The sequence below is a fragment of the Pelmatolapia mariae genome, linkage group LG3_W (assembly GCF_036321145.2).
Source record: "Pelmatolapia mariae isolate MD_Pm_ZW linkage group LG3_W, Pm_UMD_F_2, whole genome shotgun sequence".
NCBI classification, from domain to species: domain Eukaryota; kingdom Metazoa; phylum Chordata; class Actinopteri; order Cichliformes; family Cichlidae; genus Pelmatolapia; species Pelmatolapia mariae.
Window position 1 is genome coordinate 34,435,529 of NC_086229.1, and position 19,090 is coordinate 34,454,618.

At 41.7% G+C, this 19,090-nt stretch overlaps 3 protein-coding genes across 3 annotated transcripts in view; 1 reads left to right on the forward strand and 2 right to left on the reverse strand.

The window, feature by feature from the left end:
• The window catches only part of LOC134622284 (NACHT, LRR and PYD domains-containing protein 12-like), a 1,346,881-nt gene that overhangs the window by 184,405 nt on the left and 1,143,386 nt on the right, over positions 1-19,090 (reverse strand). The window contains exon 19 of the mRNA XM_063467996.1: positions 12,998-13,099. Within this exon, the coding sequence (XP_063324066.1) occupies positions 12,998-13,099 (102 nt within the window). The remainder of the gene's footprint in view (positions 1-12,997; positions 13,100-19,090) is intronic.
• LOC135932513 (uncharacterized) lies at positions 9,026-11,930 on the forward strand. The gene is made up of 2 exons (XM_065469998.1): positions 9,026-11,443; positions 11,913-11,930. Exons 1-2 carry the CDS (start codon positions 9,026-9,028, stop codon positions 11,928-11,930), a joined length of 2,436 nt encoding a protein of 811 aa, XP_065326070.1.
• Positions 16,141-19,003, reverse strand: LOC135932515 (protein NLRC3-like). Its single transcript, XM_065469999.1, has 3 exons — positions 18,992-19,003; positions 18,112-18,313; positions 16,141-17,936 (listed from the first exon to the last, which is right to left on the reverse strand). Exons 1-3 carry the CDS (start codon positions 19,001-19,003, stop codon positions 16,141-16,143), a joined length of 2,010 nt encoding a protein of 669 aa, XP_065326071.1.

Sequence of the window (19,090 nt, forward strand, 5' to 3'; positions counted from 1 at the left end):
CATCTGCAGGAAATAAACAAGAAGTGAGTGAAAGACACGGGAAGTGTTTCCAGTTCTTCCACCTCTATCAGACAGTCTCTCCATACCTGAGAGTGTCCAGTCTCCAGCCTGGATCCTTCAGTCCAGCCGACAGCAGCTTCATTCCTGAGTCACCTGGATGATTGTAGCTCAGGTCCAGCTCTCTCAGATGGGAGGGGTTGGAGCTCAGAGCTGAGGCCAGAGAAGTACAGCCTTCCTCTGTGATCAGACAGCCTGACAGACTGCAGACACACAAAACAACAATCCATCTGTCAACAATCATTTTCCGTTTCTCATACAATAACATCTATCTATCTATTTACATCCATTCAATTTAACTTTATTTATAAGTAACAATTCCCAACAGACAACAACAGTCATCTCAAGCTGTTTAACAGTGTAAGGTAACAGCCTCCAATATTAGAGAGAAAGCCCCAAAATATCAGACAATCCACTGTGAACAGCACTTGGTGATGGTGGGAAGGAATAACTCCCTTTGACACAAAGATCCTCCCAGTGAAAACAGGCTCCAGGAGGAGCATCTACCATGACTGATTGCAGGGTGAGGGGAAAGAGATGAGATGAGCTCAGAGAGACAAGAACAAAACACAAACTAACGAGAGAGAAGACAAAAGTTAAGGACATGCAGTAGTGACATATAAAAGCATCAGGAGAGAAAAGAGGGGAGTGGAGAAGAAAGCAGAGCATCATGGGAAGTCCACCAACAGCCTGAGCGTATAGCAGCATAACTAAGGGATGATTCACGGTCACCTGATCCAGCTCGAACTATAAGCTTTATCAAAAAGGAAAGTTCGAAGCTGATCTTCAAAGTAGAGAGGATGTCTGTCTCCTGAACCCAAACTGGGAGCTGCTTCCACACCCAGTCCAACATAGCCAGGCTTTCTTTGTGTTTGCTGCTTTGACAAAACCTCAAATCCCAGTTCAGAGATGATGAGCATCATCACAGTGATGATCATTTCTCTGTTAACCCAGGCTTTCTGCTTCAGGATCTGTGCACACTCACATGACAAGGAGACCTTTAAACATCATTTCACTAAATGGATGGACTGAGCTCAGCCTACAGATGAACTGGTGCCAGAGATCATAAAGAACATCAAACAGTCAAATTCAACACTTTAGATGGAAATATGAGATTAATGCTGCAGACAATGATGAACCTGCTGAATTCATGAACATCAAGAATGCAGCGAGTGGTAAAATAAAGATTTGACCTCAGTGTTTCTGTCTATTCCTAACATATTCCTAACATGATAGCTGCACTTTAGAGCTCTAAAACTGGAACTGACACATATTTAAACTCTACATGTTACTCAGTCATTCAGTTCTGACACTCGCCCACAGTCCAACAAAGAAAACATGGAGATCGCATCAGTTTCTGACCAAAGTCTAATTATTAGGGCTGGGCAAGTTAACCTATTATTATCTCGTTAACTCATTAATTGATTTACACAGCCAACTATTTTATCTCACATTAAAACAGTTTTTAAAATCATGATTATTGTGAAAGTGCTCACTGCTCTGAATATAAAAAGCCATGGGTCACAGGAGGGACGGGAGGTTGATCAGTGCTGGATTGAAATGGGCGTCATTATGCGTCTCAACCAATGAGAGCATTGATGGTTGGCCTAATACTACTGCAGAGCTCAAATGACCCGGGACAGAAAGAAACAGGCGGGGACAGAAACATGGAGACAGGTACAGCGCTTTGACACGGACATGTTCATTTTAAACTGTTCTGGAGGGCAGTGTTGATACAACTGAAGTTATTTGGAATTAAAGTTGAGTTTTCTCATCATCGGAGTACTTCAAGTCTGAGGTGTCACTTCACTAGCTGGGACCACATCCTCGATAACAATGGGGAATGAGGGATGAGGAAGTGTGAAAAGGTGATGCGGTTTGGGGAAGGCCTCAAAGGGGACTGGCGACGGCTCCCAGGCCGGGCAGATCCCCATGTACGAACAAGAAATGAAAGAAGGGAAGGAAGAAAGGAGAAGAGTGGGGAAATGGGGGGGTGGGGGGGTGGGGCATGAAAATGAGAACAGCAGGTATTGGTGAAGGGGGGCTTTTATAGCCTGAGACATGAAGGATAAAGTGATCCTGCTCCTGAAATTCAGATGATATCTCCACTTTAATGCATTACACGTTGTTGATGGCAGCAAAGAAACCACCAAAACAAACAGTGGTGGGAGGACTGGGCAGACTACGTTGGATCATCTTGTGGGAGAAGTCTAGATAAACCAAAGAAAGCCAAGCTAACAAAAGCCATAGGGAAGTGGATAGCTACAAACTGCAGGCTGATTACTGTTGTTGAAGAATTCTGTCTGAGAAACGTTCTTAGGATCAACAAAAGACAGCATGTACGGTACAACTACAGCTGACATGAACAAAGTGTAGAGTTTGTAAACACAACTGGAAACCTGCAGGTATATTTAACATGATTTATTTCTCACTGTCCTGTCTGCGTGTGAGAGACAAACAACTTCTGTATGTGTGTGTAAATATAGCATGAATATGTAGAGGACATGTTTGTGTATATAAGTAAATGAATGCTCTACATTCTCATTTGAATATTTGATTCTTGTTTCTGTTGCAGGTCTATGAATGAACTTCTGGGAGGAGAAAAGTTGGTTTCATGCTCTGTGATTCTGCCTGTGTTTTGTCATCTCTCTCGGGTGATGGAGAGCTCAGATGATGACCCCGCCTATGTTGTCAAATTCAAGTCTACATTCAGAACAGACCTGGAGACACGCAAACAAAATGCCAACATTGTATTTGTGAAAACTGCTGCTGCACTGGAGCCAGATTCAAGGAGCTCAAGTGTTTACCCAGATCTGAGAGGCTGAAGTTTGGGCCTCAGTCACCAACTTACTGAAAGAACAGAGGGTTGTTGGAGGGAAACCTGTGGAAGCAACAACATCCGAGCCACCAGAGAAAAAGTTGGCCCTATTGGCTGCTTCATCAGAGTGTGATTGTGAACAGGAGGAAGACTAAGCTGAGAACAGTGTGGTGGATACAGAGCAGAGCCCACCATCAGTACAGAGGCCTGTGCATTAGAGTGCTGCAAACATGCAGCACAGCCTCAACTGCACACAAAGACTTGGCCACAGCTGCAACATCTGTACTTGTGAAATCTTGTTCTCTGTTGCTGCTCATATTGTCCAAGATAAAGACAATGTTGGATAACACCTCCCACCCACGCCATGACATGCTGGTCAGCCACAGGAGCACGTTCAGTGAAAGACTGAGATTACCGAAAAGCACCACTGAACGACACAGGAAATCATTCCTGCCTGTGGCCATCTCCCTGTACAACTCATCCACTTAACACACTGGTTACTGCAACAGCTACACCCTTCTTGCACATGTTCTTTTTTAGCTATTTATTAATAAGTGACTTTTATGTATATATATATGCCTGTATATATTGTGCTATTCTTAGTTAGTGTATTGTCTGTCTTTGTTAATGTTTGTTTATAATGGAGCACTGTAACGAAAAATAATTTCCCCTAGGGATCAATAAAGTATTTTGATTCTGATTCTGATATTGTCAGAAGAAGAGAGTTTCTTTATTATCAGAAAATGTCAATGAGCTTGTGTGTCTTAGCAGCTGCCTCGGTGCAGAGGAGGAAGAAAATGTCAAGTCAGGAAGATACAGACCCTTTCCAAAAAATTAGAATATCATGGAAAAAGTTTATTTATTTCCATAATTCCATTCAAAACATTAAACTTCCATAGATTGTACATTCAGGTCCCACAACTTAAACACGTTCAAGTACTTAGTCATTTATTTGTACATAATTTGGGCTTCCAGCTCATAAAACCCACGAAAAAAGGATTTCAAAAAATTTGAATACTACATCAGCCCAAATTTTACAGGACATGAAGGTTTTCAACTGAGTTTCACACATAACTCATCTACTAAACTGAAAGCACCTGCACAGGTTTTCCCAGGTGTCATTAAATTGCTTCACTATGATCCAATTGTCTCAGTTAGGTTCAATACGGGGAAGACTGCAGACTTGACAACTGGCCAGAAGAGCATCACTGGTACCTGCCATAGGATGGGTAAGCCACAAAAGCTCATAGCTAGGAAGGCTGGCTGTTCACAGAGTACTGCGTCCAAGCATATCAATGGAAAGTCTAGTGGAAGGGCAAAAAGTGGCAGGAGAAGATGCACCAGCAGAAGAGATGACTGTGGCCTTCAATGGATTATCAGATAGGAGATTCAAGAATCTGGTAGAGATCCAGAAAGAGTGGAATGAGGCAGGAGTCAAAGCTTCAAAACCACTTCTGAGCCTGAGCCAAAGATATTTGATTTGATTAGATTCATGTTTCAGGTCAGATTGACAGAAATATTTGAACTGCTACTGTGTTAAAGGGAATACTGCTATTAAAAAGCACCTGATTTGTTTCACATCTGCACACTGAATGTTGCACTTCTCGTACTGCAGTACTATTAAAATAAGTAAACAATGCACTACTTTTGAATTAATGATTGAATGTTGCTGTAATAATGCCATTACAGTGGAACCCCGACTTACGAAATTAATTCGTTCCCGAGGGTCTTTTGTAAGTCGAAAATTTTAAGTCGAAGCATCCATTGCGCGTTTTGAGTGAGGTGATGCTGGGCATTGTAGGCTCAGCCAATCAGAGCAAGCGGATTTCATTACTCGGGCATTTTCCGTAACACGGGCAGAAATATTGCCGTTCAGTGCCTTTGTAACTTTTCGTGAAACGGGGTATTCGTAAGTCGGGGTTCCACTGTAATGCTGATTCAAAGTGTTCATGGTTGCCCAGCACTACAAACGATTGTACAAGTGTGACTGATCCACTTTCTAATGTGTGGGTAGCCCACACTGTGTGTCACTGTGTCACAGGTGTGTCTGTGTATCCAGGTTCTATGAGGAGAACCGGATATAGTGAATTAGTCCAGCAGCTTAAAGTCTGACTCCATCCTCCATTTAAATAACTCAAACCAACAACTAAATACCTTTGTCATTGTGTAGCTGACACTTCATTTTAATGTCCTTCTATCCTGGTTCATCTGGTTTCAGTTTCTATAAGCACACATGTTTCATCAGTGACTCTATTACCTCATTAATCTTTGCTCTGCCTTAACTCTCTGAACAAAGGTGCACATCACAAGACAAAATAGAAATGAATCAGTCTTTCATTTCTCACTTCTGTTTGACTTCAGCTCTTAATGTCCCACCATAACCCATGGAAAGAATTACTGTCCATCCAGGCTCCTGAACATGAAGCTGATGAAGGTGGAGTATTGTGAGGGCTGATGGAGATGATGATGAGGAATCCAGGAGCAGTGGGTGGATAGCAGCATCACCATGAAGCATCAGTGTGAGAATACATCATCATCCACAAAGAAAAACAGTCTGAGTGTCTGATGCTCTTGTTAGAAAGACGCAGTCACAGCTTGTGGCTGCAGTTAGCTGGATTATTAATTAGCTTGTAAAGGCCTGAAATTCATTTTGCTTCTAACTGCATTTGAGTTTGTTTAGTAACAGATGACAGAAGACGAGTCAAGAAGAGGACAAGCCCACAAGGACCATCTGGGCCTGAAACTAATTGCCATGTATGGAAAGTTTGATAGAAAGAGGAATTTCTTTGTCTGCTTATAGCTTTATAAATTGACCATTTACTGTAACTGACGCATGTGATGTTCATTTGACGCAAGAAGGGGCGTAAACCCTGATGTATTAAAAACATTGTGAAATGCATTCTTGGGGGGAGATCTATGCTGATGTGTTGCAGTGTGCATCTTCCCGCGTGTGTTCAATAAAGATCATTCTTTGACTTCACTCTTCTGGCCCTCTTTTGGTTTGTTATATTCTTCAACATTTCGAATTCGGGACACTAGTTAGCTGGTTTGTTAGCCGGTCTGCTAGTTAGGTGGTCTGTATTAAGATTTCTATTAGTTAACCTAATTTCTGCTAGTTAGGTGGTCTGCTAGTTAGGTGGTCTCCTAGTTAGCTGGTGTGCTAGTTAGCTGGGAGCAAACTCACTAGAACATTTCATGCTAAACTGTTTAAACTGTGTGAGCAGCTTTCATGGCTGCTCTGTGTTACTCTCCAGCCTCTTTTTAACTCAGTCCTCTCAGTTTTTTCCTCCTTACAAACTAGAAAACCTTCTTTTTCAGCTTCTCCACACCCGAGCTGTGGCTAAGGTGCTACCAGCATTCAGGCTCAGTCTCTCTCACTCAACAGTTACACTCGTCACCCAGACTAACACCACACCACTAGGAGGTGCTAAAAGAACACATACAGTCAGATTAAATGTATGCTGTGTCTGACGATGACTTGGGTTTTTACTAACTGGCTACATGACTATGATAAGCTGCAGTTCTATCTTTGTAAAAGATATTCAGCAGCAGATTAGAACCAAAAAGAAACATTTCTACTTTTACATGGAGCCTAAACTGCAGTGACAATGAGACACATACAGTGTAACTGCTGTGATTTTACAGCTGGGTCTCATTCACTGACATTAGTGAGATATGACTGAATCTATATCACATTTAAAGCTTTCTGTACATAAAAGAATCAGGGAAAACGAGGCACTTCAGTCAGTTTTAAACACAAACTGTGAACATAACCTGCTCCAGACCAGGTTATAGGTTCAGCATCAGTAACCATGGTGATGTAGCCAGGTAAAAACAGAGCAAGGCAGAGACAGACAAACATTTATGCTCACAATCACACATCTCCATTTAACCCAACATGCATGTTTCTGGACTGTGGGAGGAAGCAGAGCACCTGAAGAGAACCCACACATGCCACACTAACACCCTTATTTAGACGTTAACAGTGTTGGGTAAGTTACTTTAAATTAGTAACTTAGTTAGATTACTAGTTACTTCTATCAAAAGTAACTCAGTTACTTCAAGTTTCTCATTACTTTAAAAGTAACTAGTTACTCAGGAAAGTAACTTCGGTTTTACTCAGAATTCTCTTGTTAATGTCTTGCTTCCGTAACTGGATATTTCCACGAGAGAAATCCCACGCCTGGACCGTCGTTGACCGCCACCATGATTTTAGCCTACATCACAACGTCACGTGCGCTTTTTACATCCAACGCGGAAACTGTAGTCGTGGTGCTTTCGATTGTACTCAGAACTCGGAAATTCTGCCTTCCGAGTAGGAAGATGTAGGTAACTCCAGACTGCAGATGAGCTACATACAGGGCTGGACTGGGACAAAAATTCGGCACGGGCATTTTGACTAAAGACCGACCCGCCGTTATAGGAAAAATCATAAAGCGTTTGAATGAAAACAAATGCTGTTGTGACAGTGATGTACATTGTTCTGATGGTACTGTATATATGCATCAGTCTATCAATCATTTGTTGCAATATTCAGATAATTATTTTTTAAAAGCTAGACATCTTAAATGATTATAAGAAAGAAAAGTATTTCTTTGTGCCCCACTTTTCCCTGTTAATGCCCTACCTGGCCCCCCTGGTAAAACTTTCCTAGACCCGCCCCTGCACAGTTACCAGCTGTCAGCTACATAGAAAAGGATCCTGGTGTTATTTGTCTCTCAGAAACAGTTCATAACTTTAACTCATTCATGTCACCTAAAAGGTAAACCTGTTTCTCCATCACCTGTTCAGCTCTGATGATTCAGTAAGGACATCTCCTGGTTTCATCTTCATGTTTCCCTCTCACCACATATCCAAACCGACATCATGACCAGCAGCTTTACAGCTGTGGCTCCAGCAAACATCAGCTGATACTAGAAATTAATATTGAATGAATTCTGACAACAGTTTATCACGCTTAAACGTGCAGCTGTTATTTAACGCGACATCCGCTGGTTTCTTCTTTCTGGCGCAAAGTGGGCGATAAACAAACAAGAGAGACGGGACTTGCTGATCAGCTGATCACTGATCAGTTTCATGATTGAAGTAGCAACAGGAGATGGAGGGGGAGAGAATGAGAGAAGAGGCAACTGCAGCATAAAGACACAGAATAACTCCAGCTTCGTGTATTTTTCCATTCTAGCTGACGTACGGGACAAACTGGATTCCTTTTCACCTCAATACGAAATATTTTCTCTGAATACGAGACGATTCTGTTTTTTACGGGACGGTTGGCAACTCTAATAATTAAACTTATGACAAAAATAAAGTTCAACATCAGTAACATAGCACCCACCTAGCTGTATAAAAACCCCGTCACACTAGCTAGTACCCAGCATGAAAAAGTCAACACAACTAAAATAAACTATACCTAAAATTGGTTTATATCTGACCCAGATAGACTGCAGGTCATAACTTCTTACCCGAAGTTCAAATTCAAATTTCAAATTCAAATTCAAATTCAAATTTATTTGTCACATACACAGTCATACACAGTACGGTATGCAGTGAAATGCTTAGACAACTGCTCATGACCTAAAGAAAAAAAAAAAAAGACTATGAATAGGACAGGAAATAAATATGAAAATTAAAAAGGGTAAATTTAACTAGGAAGGAATAAAATAAAATATAAAAATTAAAGTTAAAAATGAAATAACTGTACAACAAAAAATTAGAATGAAGGGTAAATTTAACTGGGGAAGAATGAGATAAAATATATAAATTAAAGTTGAAAATAAAATAACTGTACAACAAAATACACAAATACACAATATAGAAATATATAAGAATGTACGAAGAAATAATAATGTCCAGGGTTGTGCAATCCACATTTGTAAGTGTCTTGTGCAGTGCAAATATGCTTAAGGTGATTTAAGTGGTGAAGTGATTCGATTAGATGTCAAAGGAGCTTGGAAAGAAAAGCGTCTGGACTTCTTTGAGTTGCTTGAAGACGTTTCACCTCTCATCCGAGAAGCTTCTTCAGTTCTAAGGGTCAAATGGTGGAGAGTCCCAGATTTAAGCCCAGTGGGCGTTTCCCCCCAAAGAGGGACAAAGGACCCCCTGATGATCCTCTACCTAATCACATGAGCCGAGGTGTGAAAGTGGGTGTGGATGACTGAGAACCTTCACAGACATATTGCCGTACATTTTGGGAGGAACACCCTTCAACTGGTGCGGGAGTATGAAAGGGAATCTAGAAAACTAGCGGATTATAGGAACCATCTCCGTTTCAACCTGAGATGCAGACAAAGCAGAGTTGTTCCTAAGAGCCTGCGCCTTGGATCGACTGTCAGAGGACACAGAGCGGACTTGATTCTACGGAGAGCACAAAATCAGCTTCTAAGTGAAAGGATAAGACAGGTCCATTTCACTATAGATGCCCTCCAAAGCAAGATTAGCCAGACTCTGCAGGAACTGGAAACCCTTCTACCCTCTCCAATTGTAGAAGAGGTTTACAAGTTTGTGGAGAAGGCTCAGCGGGCCCAACACTTTAAAGGAAAAGAAAGACAACTCAGGAAATTCCACACCTTGCTTTCAAAAACACTCACTCCCCAGTCTGAATCTACACAACTCATAGAAGAACATACACCTGAGGACAGTCAGGAAAAATGGGTGAAGAACTTTTCAGACCGGAATCTCACTGAACCTGAAAAGAACGTATTAGCCAAAGGACTCAATTTTGCCATTGCTCCGCAACAGTTGCCCATAGTGGACCTCATCACAGCCACAGAAACTGCCATACGGATCAACAAATTATCACAGACAGAAGCAGAACAGATCAGGATGAAAGTCTCAGCCACCCTCTCCAGTGCCAAAGTCCCTCCGTCTAACCTCACATTACAAGAAAAGAAGGCCATCGCATCACTAAGCAAAGACCACAACATCACTATATTGCCAGCCGATAAGGGAAGGTGCACCGTGGTCCTAAACACAACGGATTACCACGCAAAGATCACTACTGTCCTCAGTGACAACAATACCTACGAAGCCTTAAAGCGAGACCCCACAAGCAGCTACAAAAAGAAAGTTATAACTTCCCTTCAAGACCTTGAAAGGGACAAAATCATCGACCGCCTTACATATCACCGCCTTTACCCAGGGGATGCCATACCCTGCATCTACGGACTTCCCAAGATCCACAAGGAAGTTATCCCTCTCAGACCCATTGTCAATAGCATAAATTCAGCCACCTACAACATCTCGAAACACCTTGCTACCATCCTTGCACCTCTGGTGGGGAACACCCCACACCACATCAAGAACTCCACCGACTTCACTGATAAGGTCCAGAAACTTACCCTGGATCCAGATGAAACCATGGTGTCCTTTGATGTAGTCTCCCTCTTCACTTGCATACCCACTACGGAGGCAGTGGAGACTGTCAGAAAACGACTACAAGAAGACAGCGCCTTGGAGGACAAGACCAACTTCACACCCGATCAGATTTGCACACTGTTAGACCTCTGCCTCACCACTACATATTTCAAATACAACGAAGGTTTCTACAGACAAAAACATGGCTGCGCCATGGGCTCTCCCGTGTCACCTATTGTAGCCAACCTTTACATGGAGGAAGTGGAAAGGAAGGCTCTTGGCTCTTTCAAAGGGAGAGTACCCAGCCACTGGTACAGATATGTAGACGACACCTGGGTCAAAATCAAAACACAAGAAGTGGAATCCTTCACTGCGCACATCAACGCCGTGGACAAAAACATCAAGTTCACCAGGGAAGACACAAAGGACAACTGCTTGCCTTTCCTGGACTGCGCGGTGCACATAGAAGAAAATGGCAACCTCAACATTGAAGTGTACCGGAAGCCCACACACACAGACCAGTACCTCCTCTTTGACTCACATCACCCTCTGGAACACAAACTTGGAGTAATTAGGACCCTACACCACCGGGCAGAACATGTTCCCTCTAAGCCTGAAGGGAAAAAGAAGGAACACACACATGTAAAGGAAGCACTTAAAACATGTGGCTATCCTAATTGGGCGTTTATAAAGTCAGCAGAGATGCACAGAAAAGAAGATCAGACACCAGCGAGGGAGGATAAGAAAGACAGACGCAACAACATTGTCATCCCCTATGTAGCCGGTGTATCAGAGAAACTCAGGAGAGTTTTCTCCAAACACGACATACCAGTGTACTTCAGACCCAGCAACACACTCAGACAGAAACTGGTTCACCCGAAAGACAAAACTCCTAAACACAAACTGAACAATGTGGTGTATGTTGTACAGTGCAGCGAGGAATGCCCAGACCTCTACATCGGAGAAACCAAACAGCCACTTCACAAGCACATGGCACAACATAGAAGAGCCACCTCCACGGGACAAGACTCAGCAGTTCATCTGCATCTAAAGGACAAAGGTCACTCTTTTGAGGATGCCAACATCCACATTTTGGACAGAGAGGACAGATGGTTTGAAAGAGGAGTGAAAGAAGCCATTTACGTCCACTGTGAGCGACCATCTTTGAACAGAGGTGGTGGTTTACGACACCAATTGTCTGCCATCTATAATCCAGTTTTGAGATCCCTTCCCAGACGCCTTAACGCCCACTCACATCCTGGGCCATCTGACCTCAGGAAATCACATGATAGGGTGGGGCCAGGTTTCACAACGAGTTCACCCGATACTCTGGCTGATTAGGACCCACACCCACTTTCACACCTCGGCTCATGTGATTAGGTAGAGGATCATCAGGGGGTCCTTTGTCCCTCTTTGGGGGGAAACTCCCACTGGGCTTAAATCTGGGACTCTCCACCATTTGACCCTTAGAACTGAAGAAGCTTCTCGGATGAGAGGTGAAACGTCTTCAAGCAACTCAAAGAAGTCCAGACGCTTTTCTTTCCAAGCTCCTTAGACTACAATGACCTGGATGACTGAGAACCTTCACAGACGATTCGATTAGATGACCACGCATCTAATCGAAGTAGTGTAAACAATGCCCAGAATGTCCAGTGTGTGTGTAAAAACCATATGTGTGGGTCAGTACTATGTGGTGGTGTGATTGAGAGACCGTATTGCCTGCGGGAAGAAGCTCCTCCTCAGTCTCTCTGTGTTGGTCTTCAGGGAGCGGAATTGCTTTCCTGACCTCAACAGAGAGAACAGTCCGTTGTTGGGATGGCAGTTCACCTGACACTCAGACGTCGGACGCCTCGGGTCTCTGCTACCCTATTTAAATCCCAGTAACTGATTTTGGCATAATAACTAGTTACTGTGTTTGTTAACATAATAATAACATAGTTACTGTAATGTGTTACTTAATAACAAATTAATCCCTACACTGGACATTAATAATCAATTAATTGATGAAGTAATAAATTATTTAATATTTAATTTAAAAAATGAAAAATATTGTAAGAAAAAATCATAAAGGTAGCTAAAAATAAACAAGAAGCTAAAGTACAAAAAGACCAAACCTGGGACTGTGACATATTCAGTCTATTCAAATGTCCAGCATGGATATATGAAGAATGTGACACTGCAATGAAATGGAGGCCTGCTGATGCAGCCGCTCTACTGGTCTCACGCTGACCACCTGCTTAAACTAACATGGTTAACATTAGCATCAATGCATGTAGCTCCACTCTTCTCACAGCAACATACAACTGTCATGGCTAGACTTTTCACTGATTGGCTCATGCTAGCTTGTAAAATATAAACTACCAGCAGTACTAGCTACACATTTACATTATTTATAATAATGTAAATGTGCTTATATTGTGCAATTAAAGCCCGAAGCAGTTAGCACTGTTAGCATCAGCACCAAGCCCTGTTACATTTATACATTGATAGAGCAATGTCTCCAAAGGGCTCTGTAAAAGCCTTCAGAATACAGGCACGAATCGAACTGGAAGGTTTGGTGAATGAAGTGAAGTTGAAAGAAAGATTTTTTTTACTAAGAGAATCAGATTTGACATTTCATTTCAAATGAAAAACAAGAAGTGAACAAGACTCACTAATAACTTTAGAAACTGATTATTTACATTAAGACATTTTTATGAAGTTGCTGTTTGTGCAGCAAAATAAAATAGGTTTGACATGATCAACAATGGAAAAAATTTAAATTCTGACCTGAGAGTTTCCATTTTACAGTGTGGACTCTTCAATCCAGCACACAGAAACTTCACTCCTGAATCCTGCAGGTCAGAGTTACTCAGGTCCAGCACGCTCAGACTAGAGGACTGGGAGCTGAGAAGTGAGGACAGAGCTTCATAGCCTCTCTCTGAGAACGGACAGTGACTCAGTCTGAAAAATGAAAGATAAACATTAAACAAACACTGTTGTTAAAGTGCAGTGATGGTGCACTAAAGAGATATTAGATTCAGCCATTAGTCCTGTTTTTTATTTTGTTTTTTTTACATTTAGAAATCCTTCATTTCTTACTACGATACAACAAATGACATTTACTGACATTTACTGGCTAAAATACACCTCTCAAAGAAACAACAACAACAAAAGAGCAAAAGGGTACTCGCACAAGAATTAATCAATTCTGATATTCTATTGCAAATGCCAATTACGCTCCATGTGCCGGGAAGTGAGGGCAATGAATTAACACCAAAGTAGCTGGCATTGATTGATCAATAACTCTCTCTGCTCATTAAATTGTCATAAAAGTCTTGCAGAAGTTTAATTGACTTTTTATCCAAGTTATGGATTCTTATTGGTTAATTTTGTCAATTAATGAAAAGCACAACATAACTCACCTCAGAGTATTCAGTTCACAGAGTGGACTTCTCAGTCCAGCATAAAGAAACTTCACTGCTGAATCCTGCTGGTTGTTGTTACTTAAGTCCAGCTCTTTCAGACAAGAGGACTGGGAGCTGAGAACTAAGGACAGAGCTTCATAGCTTCTTTCCGACAAGTTACAGAGGCACAGTCTGGAAGAACAGAAAATTCTTTAAAAGTCCACATGGTGAAGACATTAGAAATGTGGCAGATGATGATAACTTCAGAGTAAAAAGATCCCCCTCTCTCACATATTTCATAAAAAACAAGAATAAAAGCTAACCTTGATTTGCTTAGAAATTGTTTGACTTCTTGTGATAACTCATAAAGATTTCAGAATATTACTTGATCTAACCTGAGCGTTTCCAGGGTACAATGTGGACTCTCTACTGTAGCAGACAGAAGCTTCACTGCTGAATCCTGCAGGGTGTTGATACTCAGGTCCAGCTCTTTCAGCCTGGAGGACTGGGAGTTGAGAACTGAGGACAGAGCTTCACAGCCTCTGTCTGAGATGTCAGGGACACTCAGCCTAAAACACAAAAACAAATTAAAAACAATTTGAAAAATGGTCATTTGATAAATATGTTGGTGATTATTTTAAATCACTTCTTATGTTGAACCTTTATAACAAAGACAAATGTCAGTGTGTGCATTGCTATTTAAATGTTGCCTGTGTAAATAAAATGACATGACATGACAACATGAACTTGACAACATAAGACACACAGACATGAAACACACAAAGGTAAGGGAGACTTCACAAGGGGGAACTAATACGCAAATGAACATAGGAAACCTAATAAGCTTAAACATACACTATAAACATCAAAAGAACTAGTCAAAGGAGCTTGCAAAGACAAGCGTCTGGACTTCTTTAAGTTGCTTGAAGACGTTTCACCTCTCATCCGAGAAGCTTCTTCAGTTCTAAGGTCAAATGGCCGAGAGTCCAGACGCTTTTCTTTGCAAGCTCCTTTGACTACGATGACCTGGATGACTGAGAACCTTCACAGATATATCAAAAGAACTAAAACTCAAAACACTGGGTCAAAAGACCCAGGATCGTGACAGTTACTTCTTCAATAAAGTAACTGTGTTAGTAACTGAGTTACAAGATTCTAAAAGTAATTAATTACTTGAAAAGTAACTATTGGGTTACTTAAAAAAATGTTTAACCCTCTGGTGTCCAGGGTATAATTGGCCATGACCTTTAAAAACTACAGGGTGGGCCATTTATATGGATACACCGTAATAACATGGAAATGGGTTGGTGATATGAAAGTCCTGTTTGTGGCACATTAGTATATGTGAGGGGGCAAACTCCTCAAGATGGGTGGTGACCATTTACAAGTCGGCCATCTTGGATACAACTTTTGTTTTTTCAATCGGAAGAGGACCATGTGACGCATCAAACTTATTAGTAATGTCACAAGAAAAACAATGGTGTGCTTGTTTCCAACGTAACTTTATTCTTTCATGAGTTATTTACAGGTTTCTGAGCACTTATTAAATGTGTTCAATGTGCTGCCCATTCTTTTCGATTGTCAATGCAACCCTGTATTTACTTTGTTTGGTATCATCCTTTTTAGCACAACCTCATGTGTCTGAATTTACAGCAATGGTTTCATTTTGGCATACTGAATTTACAGAATTGATCTCAAATCAGACAAAAAACATAATTTATAGTAGAAAAAGTTTTTTTTCACTGTAACAACCACAAACATGTTTATAGAATCATATTTCATAACTTTAACTGCAAATATAAATTGTGAATTTTAAAATCATATGCACAGGTTTTGCAAACAAGGTTATTTGCAGCCATTTACCTTTTACATCTATAACTATTTCAAACTATTTAAATAACAGTCAGGTGTTCTGCATTCGGTAAGATGCCACACAAATTATTTGTGCCACTCCAAAAAAAAATATTTCTGTACACTATAAAGAAGAAAATCACAAGCCTGATACGTGCAGGTAACTACACACTCCAAACATGCTAAATGTCACGAATCTCTCTCAAACCTCGCTCTCTCTCTTTTTCTGCTGTCTTTCTCTCTCTCTCACTCTCTCTCGCCGTTACTCCTAAAACTTCCCAAATGTCATGTTGTCATATCATTTTTTGATTGGTCAAAATGGTACATTTTTCCACGACATGATTGGCATTGTAAGGATAGAAATTGTGATTAGTTAGACTGAAAAAAGTAACGCCCTTAGTAATGCAATTACTTGTAACGCCATTACTTGTAAAGCCATCATTCCCATCACTGCTAAGAGGATGAGTCTGGATATGACTTTGAAAAAAGCTGACCGACAGAAATGTTTAACACACTCTGACATTTATCAACATTAATCATTTCTCATTTAACATTAAACATTTATCAAACATTAAATATAATATACTGTATTTAGTGCAGATGATCATTTAAATGAATATGTTTAAGATTTTAAGCAGCCATCACACGTTACACTGTTTATAAAGACACATGTACTTACAGAGCTTTGTTGGAGGCTTTGACCACTGGCAGCAGCCTCAGAAGAGCCTCCTCTGAAGCAGAGTATTTCTTCAGGTCAAACACATCCAGATCTTTTTCTGATGACAGTAAGATGAAGACTAGAGCTGACCACTGAGCAGGAGACAGTTCATCTGTGGAGAGACGTGATGATCTCAGGGACTGTTGGATCTCCTCCACTAGAGAACGATCATTCAGTTCATTCAGACAGTGGAACAGATTGATGCTTTTCTCTGCAGACAGATTATCACTGAGTTTCTCCTTGATGTACTGGACTGTTTCCTGATTGGTCTGTGAGCTACTTCCTGTCTGTGTCAGAAGACCTCGTAGGAGATTCTGATTGGTCTCCAGTGAAAGACCCAGGAGGAAGCGGAGGAACAAGTCCAGGTGGCCATTTGGACTCTGTAAGGCCTTGTTCACAGCACTCTGGTGGAGAGATTGGAGTTTTGGTTTGTTAAATAATTTAGATTTCTTAGAGGTTATTTGTTGTTCTTCCAGCAGATTGAGTCCAGAGTTGATGAAGGTCAGATGGACATGAAGAGCAGCCAGAAACTCTTGAACACTCAGATGGATGAAGCAGAACACCTTGTCCTGGTACAATCCTCTCTCCTCTTTAAAGATCTGTGTGAACACTCCTGAGTACACTGAGGCTGCTCTGATATCGATGCCACACTCTGTCAGGTCTGATTCATAGAAGATCAGGTTTCCTTTCTGCAGCTGATCAAAAGCTAGTTTTCCCAGAGACTCAATCATCTTCCTGCTCTCTGGACTCCAGTGTGGATCTGTCTCAGCTCCTCCATCATACTTGACCTTCTTCACTTTGGCCTGAACCACCAGGAAGTGGATGTACATCTCAGTCAGGGTCTTGGGCAGCTGCCCGTCCTCTCTGGTTTCCAGCACATCCTCCAGAACTGTAGCAGTGATCCAGCAGAAGACTGGGATGTGGCACATGATGTGGAGACTTCGTGATGTCTTGATGTGGGAGATGATCCTGCTGGCCTGCTCCTCATCTCTGAATCTCTTCCTGAAGTACTCCTCCTTCTTTGGGTCAGTGAACCCTCTGACCTCTGTCACCATGCCAACACAGTCAGGAGGGATCTGATTGGCTGCTGCAGGTCGTGTCGTTATCCAGAGACGAGCAGAGGGAAGCAGTTTCCCCCTGATGAGGTTTATCAGCAGTACATCCACTGAGGTGGACTTTCTAGGGTCAGTTAGGATTGTAGTTTTGTGGAAGTCCAGAGGAAGTCGACACTCATCCAGACCATCAAAGATGAACACAACCTGGAAGTCTTCAAAGCTGCAGATTCCTGCTTCTTTGGTTTCAGTAAAGAAGTGATGAACAAGTTCCACCAAGCTGAACTTTTCCTCTTTCAGCACATTCAGCTCTCTGAAAGTGAATGGAAATATGAAGTGGATGTCCTGGTTGGCTTTGTCTTCAGCCCAGTCCAGGGTGTATTTCTGTGTTAAGACTGTTTTCCCAATGCCAGCCACTCCCTTTGTCAGCACTGTTCTGATTGGTTCATCTCTTCCAGGTGAGGCTTTAAAGAGGTCTTCTTGTCTGATTGTTGTTTCTGGTCTGTCTGGTTTCCTGGATGCTGTTTCAATCTGTCTGACCTCATGTTCATCATTGACCTCTGCAGTCCCGCCCTCTGTGATGTAGAGCTCTGTGTAGATCTGATTCAGAAGGGTTGGGTTTCCTGCTTTAGCGATGCCCTCAAACACACACTGGAACTTCTTCTTCAGAGCAGATTTAAGGTTAGGATGACAAACTGCAGCTCGAAGTTCTGAAAAATAATAATAATATAAATAGAACTTCAACAATCACAATTTTACAAAATACTGAAGACAATTTCTGACCCACTGACACAAAACTGAACATACTGGTTCATCAGTTGAGACAAAAGTGTCTCATTTATCCAGCAGCTTAAATCTTTACAGAAATCCTCTTACTGCTCTGCAGTTGGTCAGCCAGCTCTTCTTGCTTCATTCTCCTCAGGAAGTCCACTGTGAGCATCACAAATGCCTCTCTGCTGCTCCTCTGCTCATCATCCTCCCTCTGAAACTCCAAGCACTGGGGCTTATTTGGATTCAGAGCCTTCTGGATCTTCTTCAGCTCGTTCTTCACAAAAGTGATGATGTTGTCCTCCAGCAGCTGGAACAGAATACTTTATGAATGACCCACCACTCTGAACTTCAGTCTACACAACTTCCACTTCTTTACGATCAAGGGGCATATCATCCATGATCTGTTCACCAATCATAAGTTTGACTTTATCTGATTAACTGAGACATTCTCCACAACTCCATGATCCCAAAATGTTGATTCTGTTCATATGAATGCAGCGATTTCAGTGGGAGAAACATTTTGTTGGTGTTTCGAGGTGATCAACAAACAGGCTGAGAATTGTAGCCAGAAACTCGGCGATGTTACAGGTTACTGAGTTATTCATACAGACAGCTGGTGTTAAAGGTTCACTCTGTTTACACATACAGATCAGTATTTAAGGTTTGACTCTCATCATTCACTGGAGCACAATCTGGGTGTCAACAGAACACTACAACACAGAGCGAACACCATCCCCACAGACACAGCGGCCAGGGAAGCAGAACAACATCACATCAATAAGGCCCTGAGTAAATGTGAACGCTGGTTTGAGCATGGAGTTAAGGAGGCTATTTACATGAAAAGGGAAAGACAATCTCTGAATCGATGAGGGGCCTAAGGGTACATCTGTCACCATCTTACAATGCTGTGATTGCAGACTCATGGTCTTTTATCTGTGGTTGTTGATCAATGATCATGACAATATGCTATGATCAAGGAGCTGACCTCCCAGCCCATTGTTCCTTCAGGGCAGCTTTTCCATTCATTTTACAAATGTCCTGTTTATAAGGTTGGAAACCTGCAGTCAGTTGAGACTGAAGAAGT